This window comes from Bidens hawaiensis, unplaced genomic scaffold (genome assembly GCF_021521415.1).
Source record: "Bidens hawaiensis isolate Kalapana, Puna unplaced genomic scaffold, B.hawaiensis_p1.1 tig00048306_1, whole genome shotgun sequence".
Taxonomy (NCBI): Eukaryota; Viridiplantae; Streptophyta; class Magnoliopsida; order Asterales; family Asteraceae; genus Bidens; species Bidens hawaiensis.
Window position 1 is genome coordinate 16,823 of NW_027498651.1, and position 19,225 is coordinate 36,047.

The window sequence follows — 19,225 nt, forward strand, 5'->3', positions numbered from 1 at the left end:
TTAATAATTTAATAAATATTTATTAAATAATAAAATATTATGTAAATTGTGAAAGTAATATTTTGGTTGCTGGGATTATTTAGAAAAATATATGTCTTGCCATTTTATTTCTTTTAAACGGTTTTTGTCGGTTTTGACGGTTTTGCTTTCAAAGACGAACTTTTCGTATAAAATTTGGATTTAAAATTACAAAAAATCAGGTTATGTATGATTTTAGTCAAGTTTTATATGTTTATTCATAAAAATTTCATGGTTTTTATTTTTGGTTTTATTTTCTCAAAAACGTCAATTTTAACATTTTCGTGTCGGTTTTCGTGACACGAATCGTGTAAGGGTCAAGTTTTGCTTTCTTGACCTTCTCTTATACTTTAACTTATGTTAAGTATAAGAATATTATGGTTTTAGGGGCTGATTCAAAACAGTCTCGAAAACCCCTTGTCGGTTCACTTTAAAAGTCGAACTTTCCGACCGTTAATGTTACCGATAAGCTTTTTAGGCTATATTATCAAATTAAATCATCATGTACATAAATTAAGCATATAATAACATGTATTTCATCATCATGCAACACTTAATACACATCAAACAATCATCCAAGTATCCATGCTCAAGCCTTAGCTTCAAGTTTCAAATAAAGTTTCTTATTTTAGCAACTTTGTTAAAAATCATATTTTCATCTAGTTCAAGTTCTCAAGCATCAAGATATATATTTTATGTTTTATCTCATTCAACTAGTTTGACAACAATCAATCCAAGTTGTTTCATAAGCTTGTTTCAGTTTTTTCTACTAGTTAACCAAATAAAGTTTCTTGTTTTAGTAAGTGCCGATTTTGCAAATCTCTAACAACTTAATATTTCTCCATAGCAATGTTTATTAACACATTCCTAATCATGTATTATAAACTACTAATGTTTGCATGTATCAAGTGACCATTAAAACTGAAACCACAAATTTCATCAAAGTAAAGTTATTTTTTAAATATTATACGTTTTCTTGCCAAATATTTTTTATCAGGGGTATATCATATACGGAGGTAGGACTACCCTTCGTGGCCGGAGGATAATAGGACATCGTCGAATACTTATGAGGCCAGAGTCGAGGAGTCTTATGGCCAGTCTTCGCAGCAGTTACATGTAGACGGTCCGTATTACGGAACCCAGAATTCGTACTAGTTACCTTTAGGAGAGCAACCATACATGGCAAGACCAGTCACGAGCAACGTCATTGATGGCATTCAAGAGGCTCACGGCGAAGGAGGCGATGGCGATGTTGATGTTGATGTTGATGATGATGATGATGATGATGGTGATCGTTTCATACGGGAGACGACATTTTCTTATGTAACTAATAATGTATGACCTTTTTTTTTTAAAAAAAATTATTACTATTCTTTTTCAACACGTTACTAAATATTACTTTATCTACATTATTTGATATCATTATTTTGATTCTGTTGTTGAGTTGGTGGATTGGGTTAAGAAAACAGGGCGTGAGCATGGTTGTGTTATCTCAGTGCAACGTTCAAGGGAGAGAAGTGTTGAACTTGTATGCAATCGAGGTGGGGAACCAAAACTCAAGGGAACGGTGAGGCATACCGGGTGTATTAAAAGGGGTTGTCCATTTAAACTTTTCGGGAGGTACCACGCGCCAGGTGGTTGTTGGAAGCTAGAGGTTGTCAACGAGACGCACAACCACGAACCTGTTTTGTTTGAGGAGGGCACCCGGCACTAAGGAAACTGACCTACGAGGAAATTGATATGGTTGCGACGTTGCATAGGCAGGGTCTGAGGGCTGCTCAAATTAAGTCAGCCATAAAGAAAATGTTTCCCGGTAACAAATGTATTACTAGGGATCCCTATCTTTCGTAGCATGCATTCCCATCCGTGTCGCAACTGATTCGGTAAGCTACGTGTCCGGTCCACGGAGAACTGCCTTCGGTCCCCCAAACTGACTTACTCGTGGCAACCTTCCGACCGCCCAACGACCTATAACGCTAGTCACTACTCCCACTGGGGCTAGGAAGTAAGCCCCACAACCCCAAGCGGCGAAGAACAAACAGAATTTGCTACAAAAGCCGGCTAACGGGGGTATTCCTGCGTAGGAGAACATAGTAATGGAGAAGGTAATAGCCGAAATAGGATTTCGTGAAGCTTATTGATGACCATGATAAAATTGGTGAAACCCCCATGCATGTACTTGTTTTCAGAATATTATTATTTTGTAAGTGTCTTTTTAATATATTATTTAGAATATATATTGTTTTGTTTTATCATATATAATATATATATATATATATATTCTGTAAGATTTAATAAGAATATTATTTATAATATCATTTTATTATAATAATGATCTTTAATAAGAATATTTGTAATATTTATTAATTTTTTGTTAAACCCAACGTAGGTACTTCAAAATTTTCTTCAAACCCATGGGTTTACCTTTTACACATGGGAGAATCCTTCCACCAATAGGACGGAGAATGTTTTCTTTTGTCACGAGAAGTCGCATACCATGTGGCGTGCGTTCCCAGATTTGTTGTTGATTGACACGACGTACAACACCAACATGGCCGTTCGTTCAGTTTGTTGGTGTGACGTCGACATCAAAGTCTTTTTGTATTGCGCACATAGTTATCTTTAGGGAGCAAGATTGTAACTTCACATGGGACCTGGAACGCCTTAAACACATGCTCGTCGAATGCAGGGAGCCGCGTGTCATCTTGACTGACAAGGACCAAGCCTTGATGAATGCCTGTGAAACAGTCTTTCCCAATGCTACCAAAAACCTTTGTAGGTGGCACATCATGCAGAACATACAGAGAAAACATAAGAGTCTTCTCCAGGATGATATCTTTAAATCATTCAATTACTGGTGGAAAGTGCTGTATGCCTCGCCAACAAAATCTATGTACGACTACAATTGCGGTCAAATGGAAGCAGCGTTAGCTGGACACGGCAAACGTGGTAAGTCTTTGTCCTTTATGTACACATGATTTTAGATTGTAGTTGTACATGGGCTAAAATGTTTTTTTTATTATTTGTTTGTAGAGGCTTGGTATTATATTCGCGACAACTGGTTGGTACCCTACAAAGAGAAGTTCGTGTCGTGCTGGATTGACGACCGACTAAACTTCGGCGAGCATACAACAAACAGAGTAGAGGGCCAACACGCGAACTTGAAGAGATACCTTCCGGGGCTGAACAATTCGCTAGACTCTATTGCGGCGTTTTCCCTTGAAGTCGTGAATTCCCAAATGGAAGAAATCAGTGCGACCCTTGAAGACTCTCGTGTTAGGATCAAGAAGTACCATAAGTTGACTTTGTTTGACAAGCTACATAACATGGTGTCACTTTTTGCTATCGCTAAACTTGACAAAGAGCTGACCTTGCTTGACACATTGCAAGATACGGGGGCGGAGTGCGACCACCGGTTACAAACATCATGGGGCTTGCCGTGTGCTTGTAATCTTAACTGGTACACTAACAATATACGCAATCCATTAAAAGACATAGACCCCTTTTGGAGGAAGCTCGATTTCAGTCCGGCGTCTGTTGGACACGAAGAACCAGACTATTAACTGGAAGATGTGAAAAAACAAGTTCTAGGACTAAACAACCGAATGCAAAAAAAAAGTCTATTCTCAAAGATAATGTCTGTTCTTCCTGGGAAATCAAACAAGGAGGAGCCTGAGAAACGAGAGGACCCTAGGGGGTGTCCAAATCTAAACCAACAAGCCAAGAAAAGAGATACCCCTAGACAGAGCTCGTACTCCCCGTCCCCGTCAACTGATACCCACAGACACAGGTCGTACTCCCCGTCCCCGTCAACTGATCCCCACAGACACAGCTCCTATGCCCCCTCACCGTCATTTGGTCCCCACATACACAGCTCCTACGCCCCTCCATGTCTTTTGATCCCAACAGACATAGCTCCTATGCCCCCTCCCTGTCACGAGAACCAACACCCGAAGCCCCCACCCATTCTTTGTCGCGTTCACAGTCTCAGTCTCAGGCCCGGTTTAAGATACCTAACCACCGAAACGCTCATCTAAAAGGAAGAGACTCCAACCGACCTTGGTTTTCCATTACTGCATGACCCAAAGGGGGACCCAATCATAGAAAGTTATAGGCACCTCATTCCCACCGGGCATACCCGTTCATTTCAGGTATAAAAGATGTAAAGCCAGATGGTAATTGCGGTTTTAGAGCAATCGCAGTCGGCTTAGGCATGCGTCAAATGAACTGGAAGGAGGTCAGAGCAAGCATGAGGAATGAGATAGACACTAACAAATTGTGGTGGACGCACAGGTTGAACTATGAGATAAACGGTAATTATGACACGGTTCGTGATTCGCTGGACTACTCAACGTCTGCTTTAATCCAGCAAAAGAGTAGGTGGTTTAAGTTACCAGGGCACGGACACGTAGTGGCTCAGATGTATAACTGTGTTTTAATCAATCTCCATCTGACCTCCAGTGAGAGTTACTTCCCAATGAAAATGAGTCTGGAACCACTATCTTAGATCCCGGTAATAGGAGTCTTAAATGTGGCGGATAATCATTGGCTCAACATACAATTAGAAGGAAATTTCCCCGTGCCGCTACCGGCACGTCAATGGGAAGGATACGCCAATGAAGCGGCGCACGAATGGAGGTCTTTGTACGAAGATCGTATAAAAGAGTATATGCGAATAAGGGAAACTTGGCGAGTGCCAACTGAAGAGGCAGTTTATTTACGATGAATCAATAAAATGTTTTGTATTATTATGAATAATTATGAATAAAATGTTTGTGTTATCATCAAATTTTAAATACAAATAACTTGATAAAATGAATAATTTAAAGATAATATATTTTTGAAACAAATATATTTGATAATATATTTGTTTAAAAAAATAAAACATGATAAAAAATTATTTAAAAATATAAGAAATGATATTTAAAATTTTTGATTTTTAAAAAAATAAAACATGATAAAAAATTATTTAAAAACTATAATTAAATAGTACCAGAAATTTAAAAATAATCATAAATATCTTCAAAAGTAGATCAAAACCGCCGCGGATTGATCGATACGCCGCGGATTCAAACAGATACGTGACGGATAGATCTATACATGGCGTATCCAGACAATTTTTTAAAGATGTTAAATACCCACGGGTTATAACCGTTCAACTCGTCCAAACCACAAAAAACGCTCAACCTTTCACTCAAATCATCACCAGATTATACCACCCACAACCTTTCACTCAAAATATTACCAGATTATACCACCCAAACCACCACCAGATTACCAGATTATACCACCAAAACCACCACCAGATTATACCACCAAAACCACCAGAAAATAATATATATAAAATATATTTTAAAAATATGTATTTATAAAATTAAATATATATTATTTAGAGCAATCGCAGTCGGCTTAGGCATGCGTCAAATGAACTGGAAGGAGGTCAGAGCAAGCATGAGGAATGAGATGGACACTAACAAATTGTGGTGGACGCACAGGTTGAACTACGAGATAAACGGTAATTATGACACGGTTCGTGATTCGCTGGACTACTTAACGTCTGCTTTATTCCAGCAAAAGAGTAGGTGGTTTAAGTTACCAGGGCACGGACACGTAGTGGCTCAGATGTATAACTGTGTTTTAATCAATCTCCATCTGACCTCCATTGAGAGTTACTTCCCAATGAAAATGAGTCTGGAACCACTATCTCAGATCCCGGTAATAGGAGTCTTAAATGTGGCGGATAATCATTGGCTCAACATACAATTAGAAGGGAATTTCCCCGTGCCGCTACCGGCACGTCAATGGGAAGGATACGACAATGAAGCGGCGCACGAATGGAGGTCTTTGTACGAAGATCGTATAAAAGAGTATATGCGAATAAGGGAAACTTGGCGAGTGCCAACTGAAGAGGCAGTTTATTTACGATGAATCAATAAAATGTTTTGTATTATTATGAATAATTATGAATAAAATATTTGTGTTATCATCAAATTTTAAATACAAATAACTTGATAAAATGTATAATTTAAAGATAATATATTTTTGAAACAAATATATTTGATAATATATTTGTTTAAAAAAATAAAACATGATAAAAAATTATTTAAAAATATAAGAAATGATATTTAAGATTTTTGATTTTTAAAAAAATAAAACATGATAAAAAATTATTTAAAAACTATAATTAAATAGTACCAGAAATTTAAAAATAATCATAAATATCTTCAAAAGTAGATCAAAACCGCCGCGGATTGATCGATACGCCGCGGATTCAAACAGATACGCGACGGATAGATCTATACATGGCGTATCCAGACAATTTTTTAAAGATGTTAAATACCCACGGGTTGTAACCGTTCAACTCGTCCAAACCACAAAAAACGCTCAACCTTTCACTCAAATCATCACCAGATTTTACCACCCACAACCTTTCACTCAAAATATTACCAGATTATACCACCCAAACCACCACCAGATTACCAGATTATACCACCAGAACCACCACCAGATTATATCACCAAAACCACCAGAAAATAATATATATAAAATATATTTTAAAAATATGTATTTATAAAATTAAATATATATTATTTAGAGCAATCGCAGTCGGCTTAGGCATGCGTCAAATGAACTGGAAGGAGGTCAGAGCAAGCATGAGGAATGAGATGGACACTAACGAATTGTGGTGGACGCACAGGTTGAACTACGAGATAAACGGTAATTATGACACGGTTCGTGATTCGCTGGACTACTCAACGTCTGCTTTATTCCAGCAAAAGAGTAGGTGGTTTAAGTTACCAGGGCACGGACACGTAGTGGCTCAGATGTATAACTGTGTTTTAATCAATCTCCATCTGACCTCCAGTGAGAGTTACTTCCCAATGAAAATGAGTCTGGAACCACTATCTCAGATCCCGGTATTAGGAGTCTTAAATGTGGCGGATAATCATTGGCTCAACATACAATTAGAAGGGAATTTCCCCGTGCCGCTACCGGCACGTCAATGGGAAGGATACGCCAATGAAGCGGCGCACGAATGGAGGTCTTTGTACGAAGATCGTATAAAAGAGTATATGCGAATAAGGGAAACTTGGCGAGTGCCAACTGAAGAGGCAGTTTATTTACGATGAATCAATAAAATGTTTTGTATTATTATGAATAATTATGAATAAAATGTTTGTGTTATCATCAAATTTTAAATACAAATAACTTGATAAAATGTATAATTTAAAGATAATATATTTTTGAAACAAATATATTTGATAATATATTTGTTTAAAAAAATAAAACATGATAAAAAATTATTTAAAAATATAAGAAATGATATTTAAGATTTTTGATTTTTAAAAAAATAAAACATGATAAAAAATTATTTAAAAACTATAATTAAATAGTACCAGAAATTTAAAAATAATCATAAATATCTTCAAAAGTAGATCAAAACCGCCGCGGATTCAAACAGATACGCGACGGATAGATCTATACATGGCGTATCCAGACAATTTTTTAAAGATGTTAAATACCCACGGGTTATAACCGTTCAACTCGTCCAAACCACAAAAAACGCTCAACCTTTCACTCAAATCATCACCAGATTATACCACCCACAACCTTTCACTCAAAATATTACCAGATTATACCACCCAAACCACCACCAGATTACCAGATTATACCACCAAAACCACCACCAGATTATACCACCAAAACCACCAGAAAATAATATATATAAAATATATTTTAAAAATATGTATTTATAAAATTAAATATATATTATTTAGAGCAATCGCAGTCGGCTTAGGCATGCGTCAAATGAACTGGAAGGAGGTCAGAGCAAGCATGAGGAATGAGATGGACACTAACGAATTGTGGTGGACGCACAGGTTGAACTACGAGATAAACGGTAATTATGACACGGTTCGTGATTCGCTGGACTACTCAACGTCTGCTTTATTCCAGCAAAAGAGTAGGTGGTTTAAGTTACCAGGGCACGGACACGTAGTGGCTTAGATGTATAACTGTGTTTTAATCAATCTCCATCTAACCTCCAGTGAGAGTTACTTCCCAATGAAAATGAGTCTGGAACCACTATCTCAGATCCCGGTATTAGGAGCCTTAAATGTGGCAGATAATCATTGGCTCAACATACAATTAGAAGGGAATTTCCCCGTGCCGCTACCGGCACGTCAATGGGAAGGATACGCCAATGAAGCGGCGCACGAATGGAGGTCTTTGTACGAAGATCGTATAAAAGAGTATATGCGAATAAGGGAAACTTGGCGAGTGCCAACTGAAGAGGCAGTTTATTTACGATGAATCAATAAAATGTTTTGTATTATTATGAATAATTATGAATAAAATGTTTGTGTTATCATCAAATTTTAAATACAAATAACTTGATAAAATGTATAATTTAAAGATAATATATTTTTGAAACAAATATATTTGATAATATATTTGTTTAAAAAAATAAAACATGATAAAAAATTATTTAAAAATATAAGAAATGATATTTAAGATTTTTGATTTTTAAAAAAATAAAACATGATAAAAAATTATTTAAAAACTATAATTAAATAGTACCAGAAATTTAAAAATAATCATAAATATCTTCAAAAGTAGATCAAAACCGCCGCGGATTGATCGATACGCCGCGGATTCAAACAGATACGCGACGGATAGATCTATACATGGCGTATCCAGACAATTTTTTAAAGATGTTAAATACCCACGGGTTATAACCGTTCAACTCGTCCAAACCACAAAAAACGCTCAACCTTTCACTCAAATCATCACCAGATTATACCACCCACAACCTTTCACTCAAAATATTACCAGATTATACCACCCAAACCACCACCAAATTACCAGATTATACCACCAAAACCACCACCAGATTATACCACCAACACCACCAGAAAATAATATATATAAAATATATTTTAAAAATATGTATTTATAAAATTAAATATATATTATTTTAATAATGGTGACTGTGTAGATGCTATTTTGAACTTATGTGCTACCAGTGCAGCTATCGAGAGACGGCGGAACACTTTAGTAGTCCCCCCTCATAAATCCCAACAGTGTCAGTTATGGGGATTTTGATGAATTCAGTGTTAACGACTCCATTATAGGTCGCAAGGGCCACCACAACTGATATCGGAGATATGCGGCCATAACAGTACCTGTAAAGGGTACATTATTTAAAGTTATACAGTGTATCCTGGTGGATTTGACATTCCAGTGACCGGAGCTCTGTGACCGACACAGATTCCGGTGACTTGCTTGCCGGTGAGTGGAGGGCCACTGCAAAAAACTGTTGTGTTGATACTACTTTGGGAGTGCTAATATACAAGAAAATGATTAGGAATTAGTCGTATAGAATTTGATGTAATATCCAGTGATTTTTTATGTAATTATTCAAATTTGTAATTTATTATTGGTTCAATAAAAAATTTGTGTTGCTATTAGTTTAAATCCATTTTTAGTGGGAGTAATATTAAAATATATTGTTATTAGTTTAAAATAGTACCAGTAATAAAATAATAAAACAATATAAAAACTTAAAAATAATATGTTTATTTATAAAAATAAAACATGATAAAAACTTAAAAATAATATATTTTATAAACAAATATATATGATAATATGTTTATTTAAAAATATAAAACATGATACAATATATAACTTTAAAATAATATATTTTTAACAAGTTTTAATTTTGATATTTAAAAATATAAAACATGATAAAAAATTATTTAAAAAATATAAGAAATGATATTTAAAAAAATTCTTTCGATAATATATACTTTTTAAATAATTAAATATATCATGTTAAAATATATTTTTTTAAAATAATATAAAAAAGTACCATAAATATTAAAATGTTAATAAATATCTTCAAAAAGTAGATCGAATCCGCCGCTTAGGGGTCGATCCACGGCGGATTCTGCTGTAAATCGAATTCGCGACTTAGTGGTCGATCCGCGGCTTATCGACTTTATTTTTTGAAGATGTTAAATACCCACGGGTTCTAACCGTTCAAATCGCCAAAATCAAAATAAACGCTCAACCTTTCACTCAAAACATCCCCCATATTATACCACCAAAACCACCACCACCACCAGAAAATAATGACGACGGGGTCCGAAAATAGCATCTAAACAGCCATAATAATTTCGTTCAGAAATAGTGGTGGCTGTGTGAATGTTATTTTGGAGTCCGTTATTATTATAAAATAAAGGCCCAGATAAAACCATATGTTGGCGGAAAATTATGACGACGGAGTCCAAAAATAGCTTCTATGCAGCCATAATAATTTCGTTCTGAAATAGTGGTGGCTGCATAGATATTTTGGAGTCCGTTATTCTTATAAAATAACAATAATATATATAAATAGATTTTAAAAACATATATAAAATGGATTTTAAAAATATATATAAAAATATATATTTATTAATAATATATATAAAATAGATTTTAAAAATATATATATAAATATATATACATTAATAATATATATAAAATAGATTTTAAAAATATATATTTTTCAACCTTGTTTTTTTGCATTCGGTTGTTTACATGTATTTTAAAAATAATAGTGGTGACTGTGTAGATGCTATTTTGAACTTTTGAGCTACCAGTGCAACTGCCGTGAGCAGGCGGAACACTTTAGTAGTCCCCCTTCATATATCCCGACAGTGTCATTTACTTGGGATTTTGGTGATTGTGTCGGGAAGCATTGGTAGCTCTGTAATATTAAAGTCCCGTATCAACCTCCATGGGGTGGGTTTCCAATGTAATAAAGAATATAGCACCGATTTTGATGAATTCGGTGTCCCCACAAACAGTCGCCTTGCCTGATAAATCGCAAGGGCCAGTTGATATCGGAGATATGCGGGCATAACGGTACCGGTATACGGTGCTAGTTCCGGTGTATCTAGGAGTGCTCCGGAATTGACATTCCGGGTGGCTGGGGAGCTGCTGTCGGCCAAGATACCCGGGCGTAATGATTTATTATTCCCCATTTCTAGTGGGGCAAACCTGTAGCCGTGGGCCGACACGGATTCCGGTGACTTGCTTGCCGGTGAGTGGAGAGCCACGGCAAAAAGCTGCCGTGTTGATGCTATTTTTGGAGTGCTTATCAGAAGATGATCTTAGAAATTAGTCTCTGTATAGAATTTGATGTAATATCCAGTGCCTTTTGTTGTATTTATTCAAATTTTAATTTATTATTGGTTTAATATCAAATTTGTGTTGTTAATTGTTATTAGTTTCAATTCGTCTATATATTCAAATTTGTAATTTAGTATTGCTTCCATATCAAATTTGTGTCTTTATTAGTATAATTCCACTTATGTATTATGAATATATAAAATTATTTTATATAAAATTTATTTATACCTTAGATACTTAAATTAAAAAAAAATACTACTAAGCGGCGGATTGGGCGATAAGCCGCGGATCAAAGTTAAACACAACCCTAACCCGCCGCCCATCATCACTTTTCACATTCAATCTCAAATAACACCATATTTCGCACAAAAACCCTCAATCGCCGTCCCCCAATAGTCACGAACTTCTTCTGTCTTTAACAACACCAACTCCGACCCGGCAATAATAAGGTAACGATGATACTTCTGTTTTACTCTATTTTGATATAGGTGTTCATTTAGATTAAGGGTTTACGGGTTTGTTAATCAAATTGGTTGATTTAAGGGTTTGGTTTAAGGGATGGATAGAAATCGGGTTTGGGTTACGGGTATGATGATAAACGGGTTTGGGTTACGGGTTTCACCTGGAAACGGGTTTGGGTTATGGGTTTGACCCGGAAACGGGTTTGGGTTACGGGTTTAATGATGAAACGAGTTTGGGTTACGGGTTGGTTAGAAAACGGGGTTGGGTTAGACGTTTGTTAGTGAAACAGGTTTGACTTACGGGATGGTTAGAAAAAGGGTTAGGCTTACGGGTATGTTAGTGAAACAGGTTTGGGTTACGGGATGGCTAGAAAACGGATTTGGCTTACGGGCGGGTTTGATGATGAAACGGGTTTTGGGTTACGGGTTTGACAAGGAAACGGGTTTGGCTTACGGGTTTGACAATAACCGGTTATATTTATGTGTTAAACATAGATGGCGGATACATACATTTTTGGGGACGAAGTACTTGATGTTTACGAGCATTTGAGGTTTGACCCGCAGTCCGATTATCAAATCCGGTTTACGCAGCTTCGGAAAATGGAGCCACAACCTACCTCGACCTTGTCTAGGGAGTTTATAAATATGGTTCGGGCAGAAGACAGGATAGAAAGAATTGTTGGGAAGGATACACCGTGGGAGAGATTGTTTACCGCAGAGCATGGAGCGTACGGGCTCTCACGTTAGAGTTTTACTCTACGTTCGTTTTCAGGTATTTTTTTTCCTTTTCAATTAACTTATAAATAAAGTAGATTTAACCAACATGTAAATATTGTTTCAGGCCACGCCCGGAGGGAGATTTGCAGGTCCCGATGCTGGTTGAGGGTTCGGATATCAGTAAGGCGGAGGTTCGGTTCCGTATTTTCAGGATTTGGCGTTATCTGTCGATGGAGGAGTTTGCCAGGGCACTGGGCTTATACACAATTGAGGATATAACCGCCCATGTTTACACGCAGAGCATACACGAATCACCAGATGATGTGTTGAGACGTTTTTGGACGGCGATTAGCAATACACCTTGGCCTACTACCCCCCTAGGAGAATACAAGCCAAACGCCAAAGCCTCAGCCATCAGGGACCCGTTGCACAGGTTTGTACACGTATATTATATTATATTATATTGTATTATATTATATTGTATTGTATTGTATTGTATTGTATTGTATTGTATTGTATTGTATTGTATTGTATTGTATTGTATTGTATTGTATTGTATTGTATTATATTATATTATATTATATTATATTATATTATATTATATTATATTATATTATATTATATTATATTATATTCTTTTTTTGTACAGGTATCTACACAGGCTTATTGCTCATACCGTACAGGGTCGTCACGGGGGGGGGGGGGGGAGAGACACCGCAACCTAGCTCGCTGTCTCGGCGACTACTTCGCCATTTACTCGCACAGGCAGGGCCACGGGAAATTGGTTGGTGGCACGTTCGTTACGCGGATTGCGTTGTCTTTGGGCTACAAGCACCTACTGGATGATAAACCCATTAAGCCGCCGCTTTTGCCGCGATAGCTGGACCGTGGACGGGCACAGGGCATGTAAATCGTCAAGGAGATTGGGCGCCAGTATCACCTGGTCACAAATTTCAATTCTGGCCTATACGTAGAGGTCCCACTTGTTGAGCCTCCGCCAATAGATGAGCTTGAGGTGGATATTCAGGGCGCCGAGGTTGACAGTGATGAGGACATGGAGGACGGTGATCAGGTACGTTATATTTTATCGTTTGATTTTTTTTGTATCTTGTTAACGTTAATTTATCGTTTTCATAACAGCCACCGCATCAGCACCCGCAGCGCGTTCCACGAACACATCGCGCCGTGCGTTTGGATGCGGCCACTAACCCCCGCCTACGGAGACTAGAGCGTCAAGTGAGCTGGATGGTTGGTTATTTGTCTGCCCAGCAACATGGAGCCCAGTACACAGTACCAGCACAACGTTTCGACGAGATGGGGAGCGATGACGACGCGGGTGGTGCCGCATTTTAGATTTTTTTTTTGTATGCTGTTACTTTTTGCCCGAACTCGTTTGTTTTTTTTTCGAACTCGTAATGTAATAATTATTATTATTTTATAAACCTGGTTATGCTTTATGCTTATTTTGTTCGTTTTCAATTTTAAAATTGTTGTTTCGTTATTAATTTAAAACCAACAAAAATTCTGTTACCACACCCGACATACAAAAAAAGAAAACAAACATAAGTCGTTACTATTATATAAATCTTGTTCCTTTTCACCCGACATACAAAATTGTTGTTTCGTTGTCACCTTCCAAAACCGATCAAGAAACGGTTACACACGAGACACAAAAAAACAAACCAAACAAAACAAAAATAAGGGGTAAATAAAACAAAAGACAACAAAATGACAAAATCATAATAAAATAACAAAAAAGACAACAAAATGACAAAAAAAAAACACAACTTTCAAAAACACCCAAGCCATAAGCGGCGGATCGGCCGATCAGTGGCTTAATGGGTGGGTGTTTCCTAAACACCCCATGGTGTATCTAAAAATCCCCTAAATTAATCCAACAATAAATTTATGTACTCATTACCTTGTTTATCATGACCCCAACATTATCAAGATATTTCAAAAGTCACTTTTTAAACAATCATCAAACTTTATGCATGTATTCTTAAAGTTGAATCAAGTGGGTTTTGAAATAAAGATTATTATGGTATCATGTAGTCCATATTTTACCAACAAGAGTCATTCCCGACCCTAAGCCATGGCTCACGGCTCATGGGGGCGGGTTCAACCAAGTTCCATTTCAATCTTTACAACCAAAACTCATGTCAAGTTATTATTCAAACTAAGTCTTTTAGCAAACTCATTCAAGTTCCATATAACTAAGTGGAATCAATCTATCAAGTGACCATAACCCATGGTATTATCAAGCAAAACAATCACTCACACACACACAAACCCACAGCTACATATGTGTCACACCCCGACCAAAGGCGGCGAAACATGCCGGGGTACAACTAATTGCCCAAATACACAAGACACTATTTAAAGTGACAATATTTAACCAACTCATTTTATTTCATAAATCAATAGACAACACATCTCGTTCATATAAAAAAATTTGAAAACAAGTAGCAATCATATTGTTCGTTTTACTAATACCCTAATAGTCTTGGTAACGTTTTTCGTCAAGTCCTCGAGTCAACAAAAAGTCAAACCTGTAACATTTCATAAAATAAAGTTTGCCAACACAAAGGTTGGTGAGCAATTCATAAGTTTGAGCATATAAGTATATAATAATAAAAGCCACAAAACTTGTATACAAAACAATAAATAGAAGCAATAATATGGATAATATGAGATCGCTAACACATTAGCGACACCTACCATAAGAGAATACCAGATGGTTTAGGATTTTTATATGAGGTCATTAATAAGAATACATTAACGGCACCGTCTATAAGAGAATACCAAATAGATTCGGATTTCATGAGGTCGTTAATAAGAATACATTAACGGCACCGTGCTATAAGAGAATACCAGATAGTTTACGGATTTATGAATCAACCAACCAAAAGCGGTAAACACATAAGCACATAAGCATGTAAGCATAGAACACCAAATCGAGCAACTACTTAAGTAAAGTATACAATCACGTTTTTGGGTTTAAGATTCAAGTAAATAAAGCATTTAGTTTGATACGTATGAAATGTCACCCAAAAACGAAAGATGGAAAAAGGGGTATGAAAGTATTCACCTCGATTGACGAATTGAGAACTAATTAGTGATCGACATATAGAAAGCTTGTAAACGAAACGAACGAATCCGACTTGAAAGCTAATTGAAAACGAATAAATAAAATATATCAATGAACTTGAACTTTAGTTGAAACTACGTTTGAAACATTGGATGAGAAGGTTCGTTTGTTAATCGGGTTACCGGTCAATTTGTTAACGATTATGGACTCGTACTTAATTGGTAATTTAAAATAACATGATATTATTTTATTGAGCTTTTAAATAACTAACCCAATATTAATAAAACAAGACGGGTTTAAATCATGAGTTTGGTTTTATAAAAATTAATTGATAATAAGGATTATAATAACATTATTAATGATAAAGATAGTAAGGATAAGAATGACTTAAAAAAAATATGTTTTACACACACACACACACATATATATATATTTATATATAAATGATAATAATGATAATAATAATAATAATAACAATAATTATTATTAATATACTAATAATAATAGTTAAAAAATAAAGATCTTAGTATTAATTAAAATGTTGTTGACAAAAAATAATAATAATAATAATAATAATAATAATAATAATAATAATAATAATAATAATAATAATAATAAATAATATCGATAGTAATAATGATACTATACTCAATGTTGGTTCAATTTCTAACAGAGTTCAGAAAATTAATATAACGATATTATTGCTAATAATTAATGATAAAAGTATGATTGTAATAAATAATAACAATATGATCTTTATTAATAATAACAACAACTTTAATATTTATAAGAATAATGATCCTAACAATAATAATAATAATGAATACATATAATAGTAAGTTTAACATATTACTACTAATAATAATTTTTATGTAATAATATTAGTACTAATAGCAACCGAAATTTGTTAAGTATAAAAATAACATCAAAACGGTCTAGGATGAGACTCGAACCCGTGACCTCTAGTTCAACAATTTATGTACAAACCAATCGAACCAAGATAACAATGTTAATTAAATCCATAAGAAATTTATATATCCATTACCCGGCTGTTCATCTTTTCCCCAATTCAAAAACAACTTCATATCCACCCAACTCGTTTCAAATAATATAACCGAAATAAAACCGAATATTGACAATCTAGATCTAACAATTGATATGCGGAAACTGATAGCACCCAAGCCCAAATTTATTTACCTATTAGATGTGCATATGCTCGTGGCTCTACACCGGGAAGAAAACGAGCCAAAACCACCGGAGACGAAGAAACAGAAGCCGCCGGAGGTGCGTCGGAAAAACGAACCGGAGAGGGAGAGTGAGCGAGAGAGAGAGAGAGAGCTTCGGAGAGAGAATAAGAGAGAGAGAGAGAGAGAGAGAATAAGAGAGAGAGAGAGAGAGAGTACAGCGAGAGTGAGACGGAAAGAGAGAGAGGTTGGGGCCACGGCGGTCGGCTTTTTGGTCGCAGGAAAAATGAGGAGAGGGGGAAAAGGGGGTTCGGCGACTGGGTGATGGGGTTACCGGAGAGTCGAGAGGGGGAAAGTGTGGTGGTGTCGAAGTTTCGGGGGAGGTGGGTGGTGTTCGCCAGAGATCGGGTGGGAGTAAGGTGGCCAGAGGTCGTCCGATACCAATTCCGGTCGCCGGAAGACGGCAAAGGAGGGAGGGTGGCGACTGGATAATATGTGATAGGGTTAGGGTTAGTTGTATATATATGTAGTTTATAAATGTTACATTTTGGCCCCTCAAGTTTGAAATTTAGTTATAAATAACTTATATCTTATATAGCTTTAAGGAAATCACACTTTAGTCCCTAAAGTTTATTTAACCAAACCTATAAACTAAAACTAACAGAATTTTGACAAACTCCATACACGCTAGAGTTATAACATCAATAATTTGAATAATTGCCAGTTCGGGTTTACAAGCTTAACCACAACTACGAAATATAATTTATTAAAATAAAACGCAAAAATTTGACATGTTACAGAATGATTACAAAATGAATACAAAACGAGACCCAAAATCGACGAATCTCACAATATGCACACACACACAAACCCACGGCCATGCATGCATGCATAAATCAAAACCGAACTTTGCATTTTTGTGACCAAAATCATTATCATCAAGCTCTAACTAAAGCAAAAACATCCAATGCTTAACCACATTACCTTAGGGTTTCGGATTAGAGGTTCAAGAGAAGAAAACAAGGGCTTGAATGTGCTTAAACTCTTTCTTAAGGTCTCTTGATCCTATCATTTGATTATGTTTGCATGGAAAGCCTTTAACTTGTATAATATGAATGTTCTTGGATTTTGAAAGAGGTGCTGGTGGAGAGAGAGATGATGGCCGGGTTTGGGAGGAAGAAGTGGTGGGGTGGTTCATGGGGAAGGCGGGAGGGTCTTAATTAGTTAATTAATTTCTTCCAAATCTATACAAAATATTTCCAATGATTGCCTAGAGTGTTGATTGGTCCATTAGGGAGGTGGGGTGGCTACATGTCGGCCACCATTTTTGAGGTAGGGGGAATGGTTGGTTATTAAATTTTATCTGGTAAGTTTCGGTGGTAAAAATTAACGTAAAGTGATATTCGGTGGACCAAACGAACTCCGTTTCTAGTAATTTTTTTCAGACATTAATGAAATTGAATTTCAGTCTGTAACAGCCTAAAAATTGATTTTTCTGAGAAATTCGACGGTTGGCTCTTTCGGTGTCCTCTACTGACTCTTGATCGCTTATTTTATAATTTTTGCTATTCGAACCTTCTAAAATTAAGTTGTTATGCTATCTCTAATATTCCAACATTATTTTTGATTTTTCGAGGTCATTTTGTCACGTTTATGATTTTATCCGTTTCTAAGTCGTCACCCGGTGTCATTCTGCGCAGTGCTTACTACGCGACAAATTTCAGCTTTTTCAAGTTTTATATTTTAAAAATCATATAAAAACAATAATTTTGGACAAAAATACTTTTTAATTATATTTATTTTATTAATTACTATTTAATCACGGTTACAGTAATTACCAGATCGACGGTCATCACATTCTCCCATCCTTTTAGAAATTTCGTCTCGAAATTTAGGATGAGGTACTGGTTTCGGAATCTACGGGAAAAAGATGAAGGTATTTACGCTTCATTTGATCCTGACATTCCCACGTGAACTCGGGACCAAGTCTAGAATTCCAGCGTACTTTCACCAACTTAATCTTATTACGCTATAACTTTTGGATTTTCCAATCCATAACCTCAACCGGTTCTTCCACAATTCGAAGCTTATCATCGATTCGGATGTCCTCAACAGGAACAACCAGTGATTCATCAGAAAGGAATTTCTTCAGGTTTGATACGTGGAACACGTCGTGTATCCCACGAAGTTCTGAAGGTAGCTCTAATCGGTAGACTACTGGCCCTATACGTTGAATAATCATGAATGGTCCAACGAATCGAGGGCTTAGCTTGCCTTTTTTTCCGAATCTGACTATTCCTTTTCATGGCGAAACATTTAGCAACACTCGGTCTCCTTCTTGGAATTCCAACGGTCTCTTGCGGTTATCAGCATAACTCTTTTTTCTGTCGGCCGTAGCTTAAAAACCTGTCCTTAATCTGAAAGACCCTGTCGGCTGTGTCTTGGATAATTTCAGGTCTTGTAAGCTGTTTCTCTCCGACTTCTGCCCAACAGAGAGGAGATCGACACTTCCTCTCATACAAAGCTTCGAACGGTGTAGCTTGAATACTGGAGTGATAACTGTTATTATAAGAAAACTC

General features: G+C 36.2%; 1 protein-coding gene across 1 annotated transcript; it reads left to right on the forward strand.

Annotated features, from left to right (window-relative positions):
• The first annotated feature begins 1,197 nt into the window (after positions 1–1,197).
• On the forward strand, positions 1,198–3,581 carry LOC143597442 (uncharacterized). The gene is made up of 4 exons (XM_077075948.1): positions 1,198–1,341; positions 2,408–2,556; positions 2,645–2,967; positions 3,052–3,581. Exons 1-4 carry the CDS (start codon positions 1,198–1,200, stop codon positions 3,579–3,581), a joined length of 1,146 nt encoding a protein of 381 aa, XP_076932063.1.
• Positions 3,582–19,225: the final 15,644 nt, after the last annotated feature.

Bases quoted from the DNA above. Each gene is read 5' to 3' on its own strand.
- LOC143597442 (XM_077075948.1), top strand. From the start codon at position 1,198: ATGGCAAGACCAGTCACGAGCAACGTCATTGATGGCATTCAAGAGGCT. The intron at 2,557-2,644 runs GTACAACACCAA...AGTTATCTTTAG, and splicing joins TTGTTGTTGATTGACACGAC to GGAGCAAGATTGTAACTTCA. The intron at 2,968-3,051 runs GTAAGTCTTTGT...ATTTGTTTGTAG, and splicing joins AGCTGGACACGGCAAACGTG to AGGCTTGGTATTATATTCGC.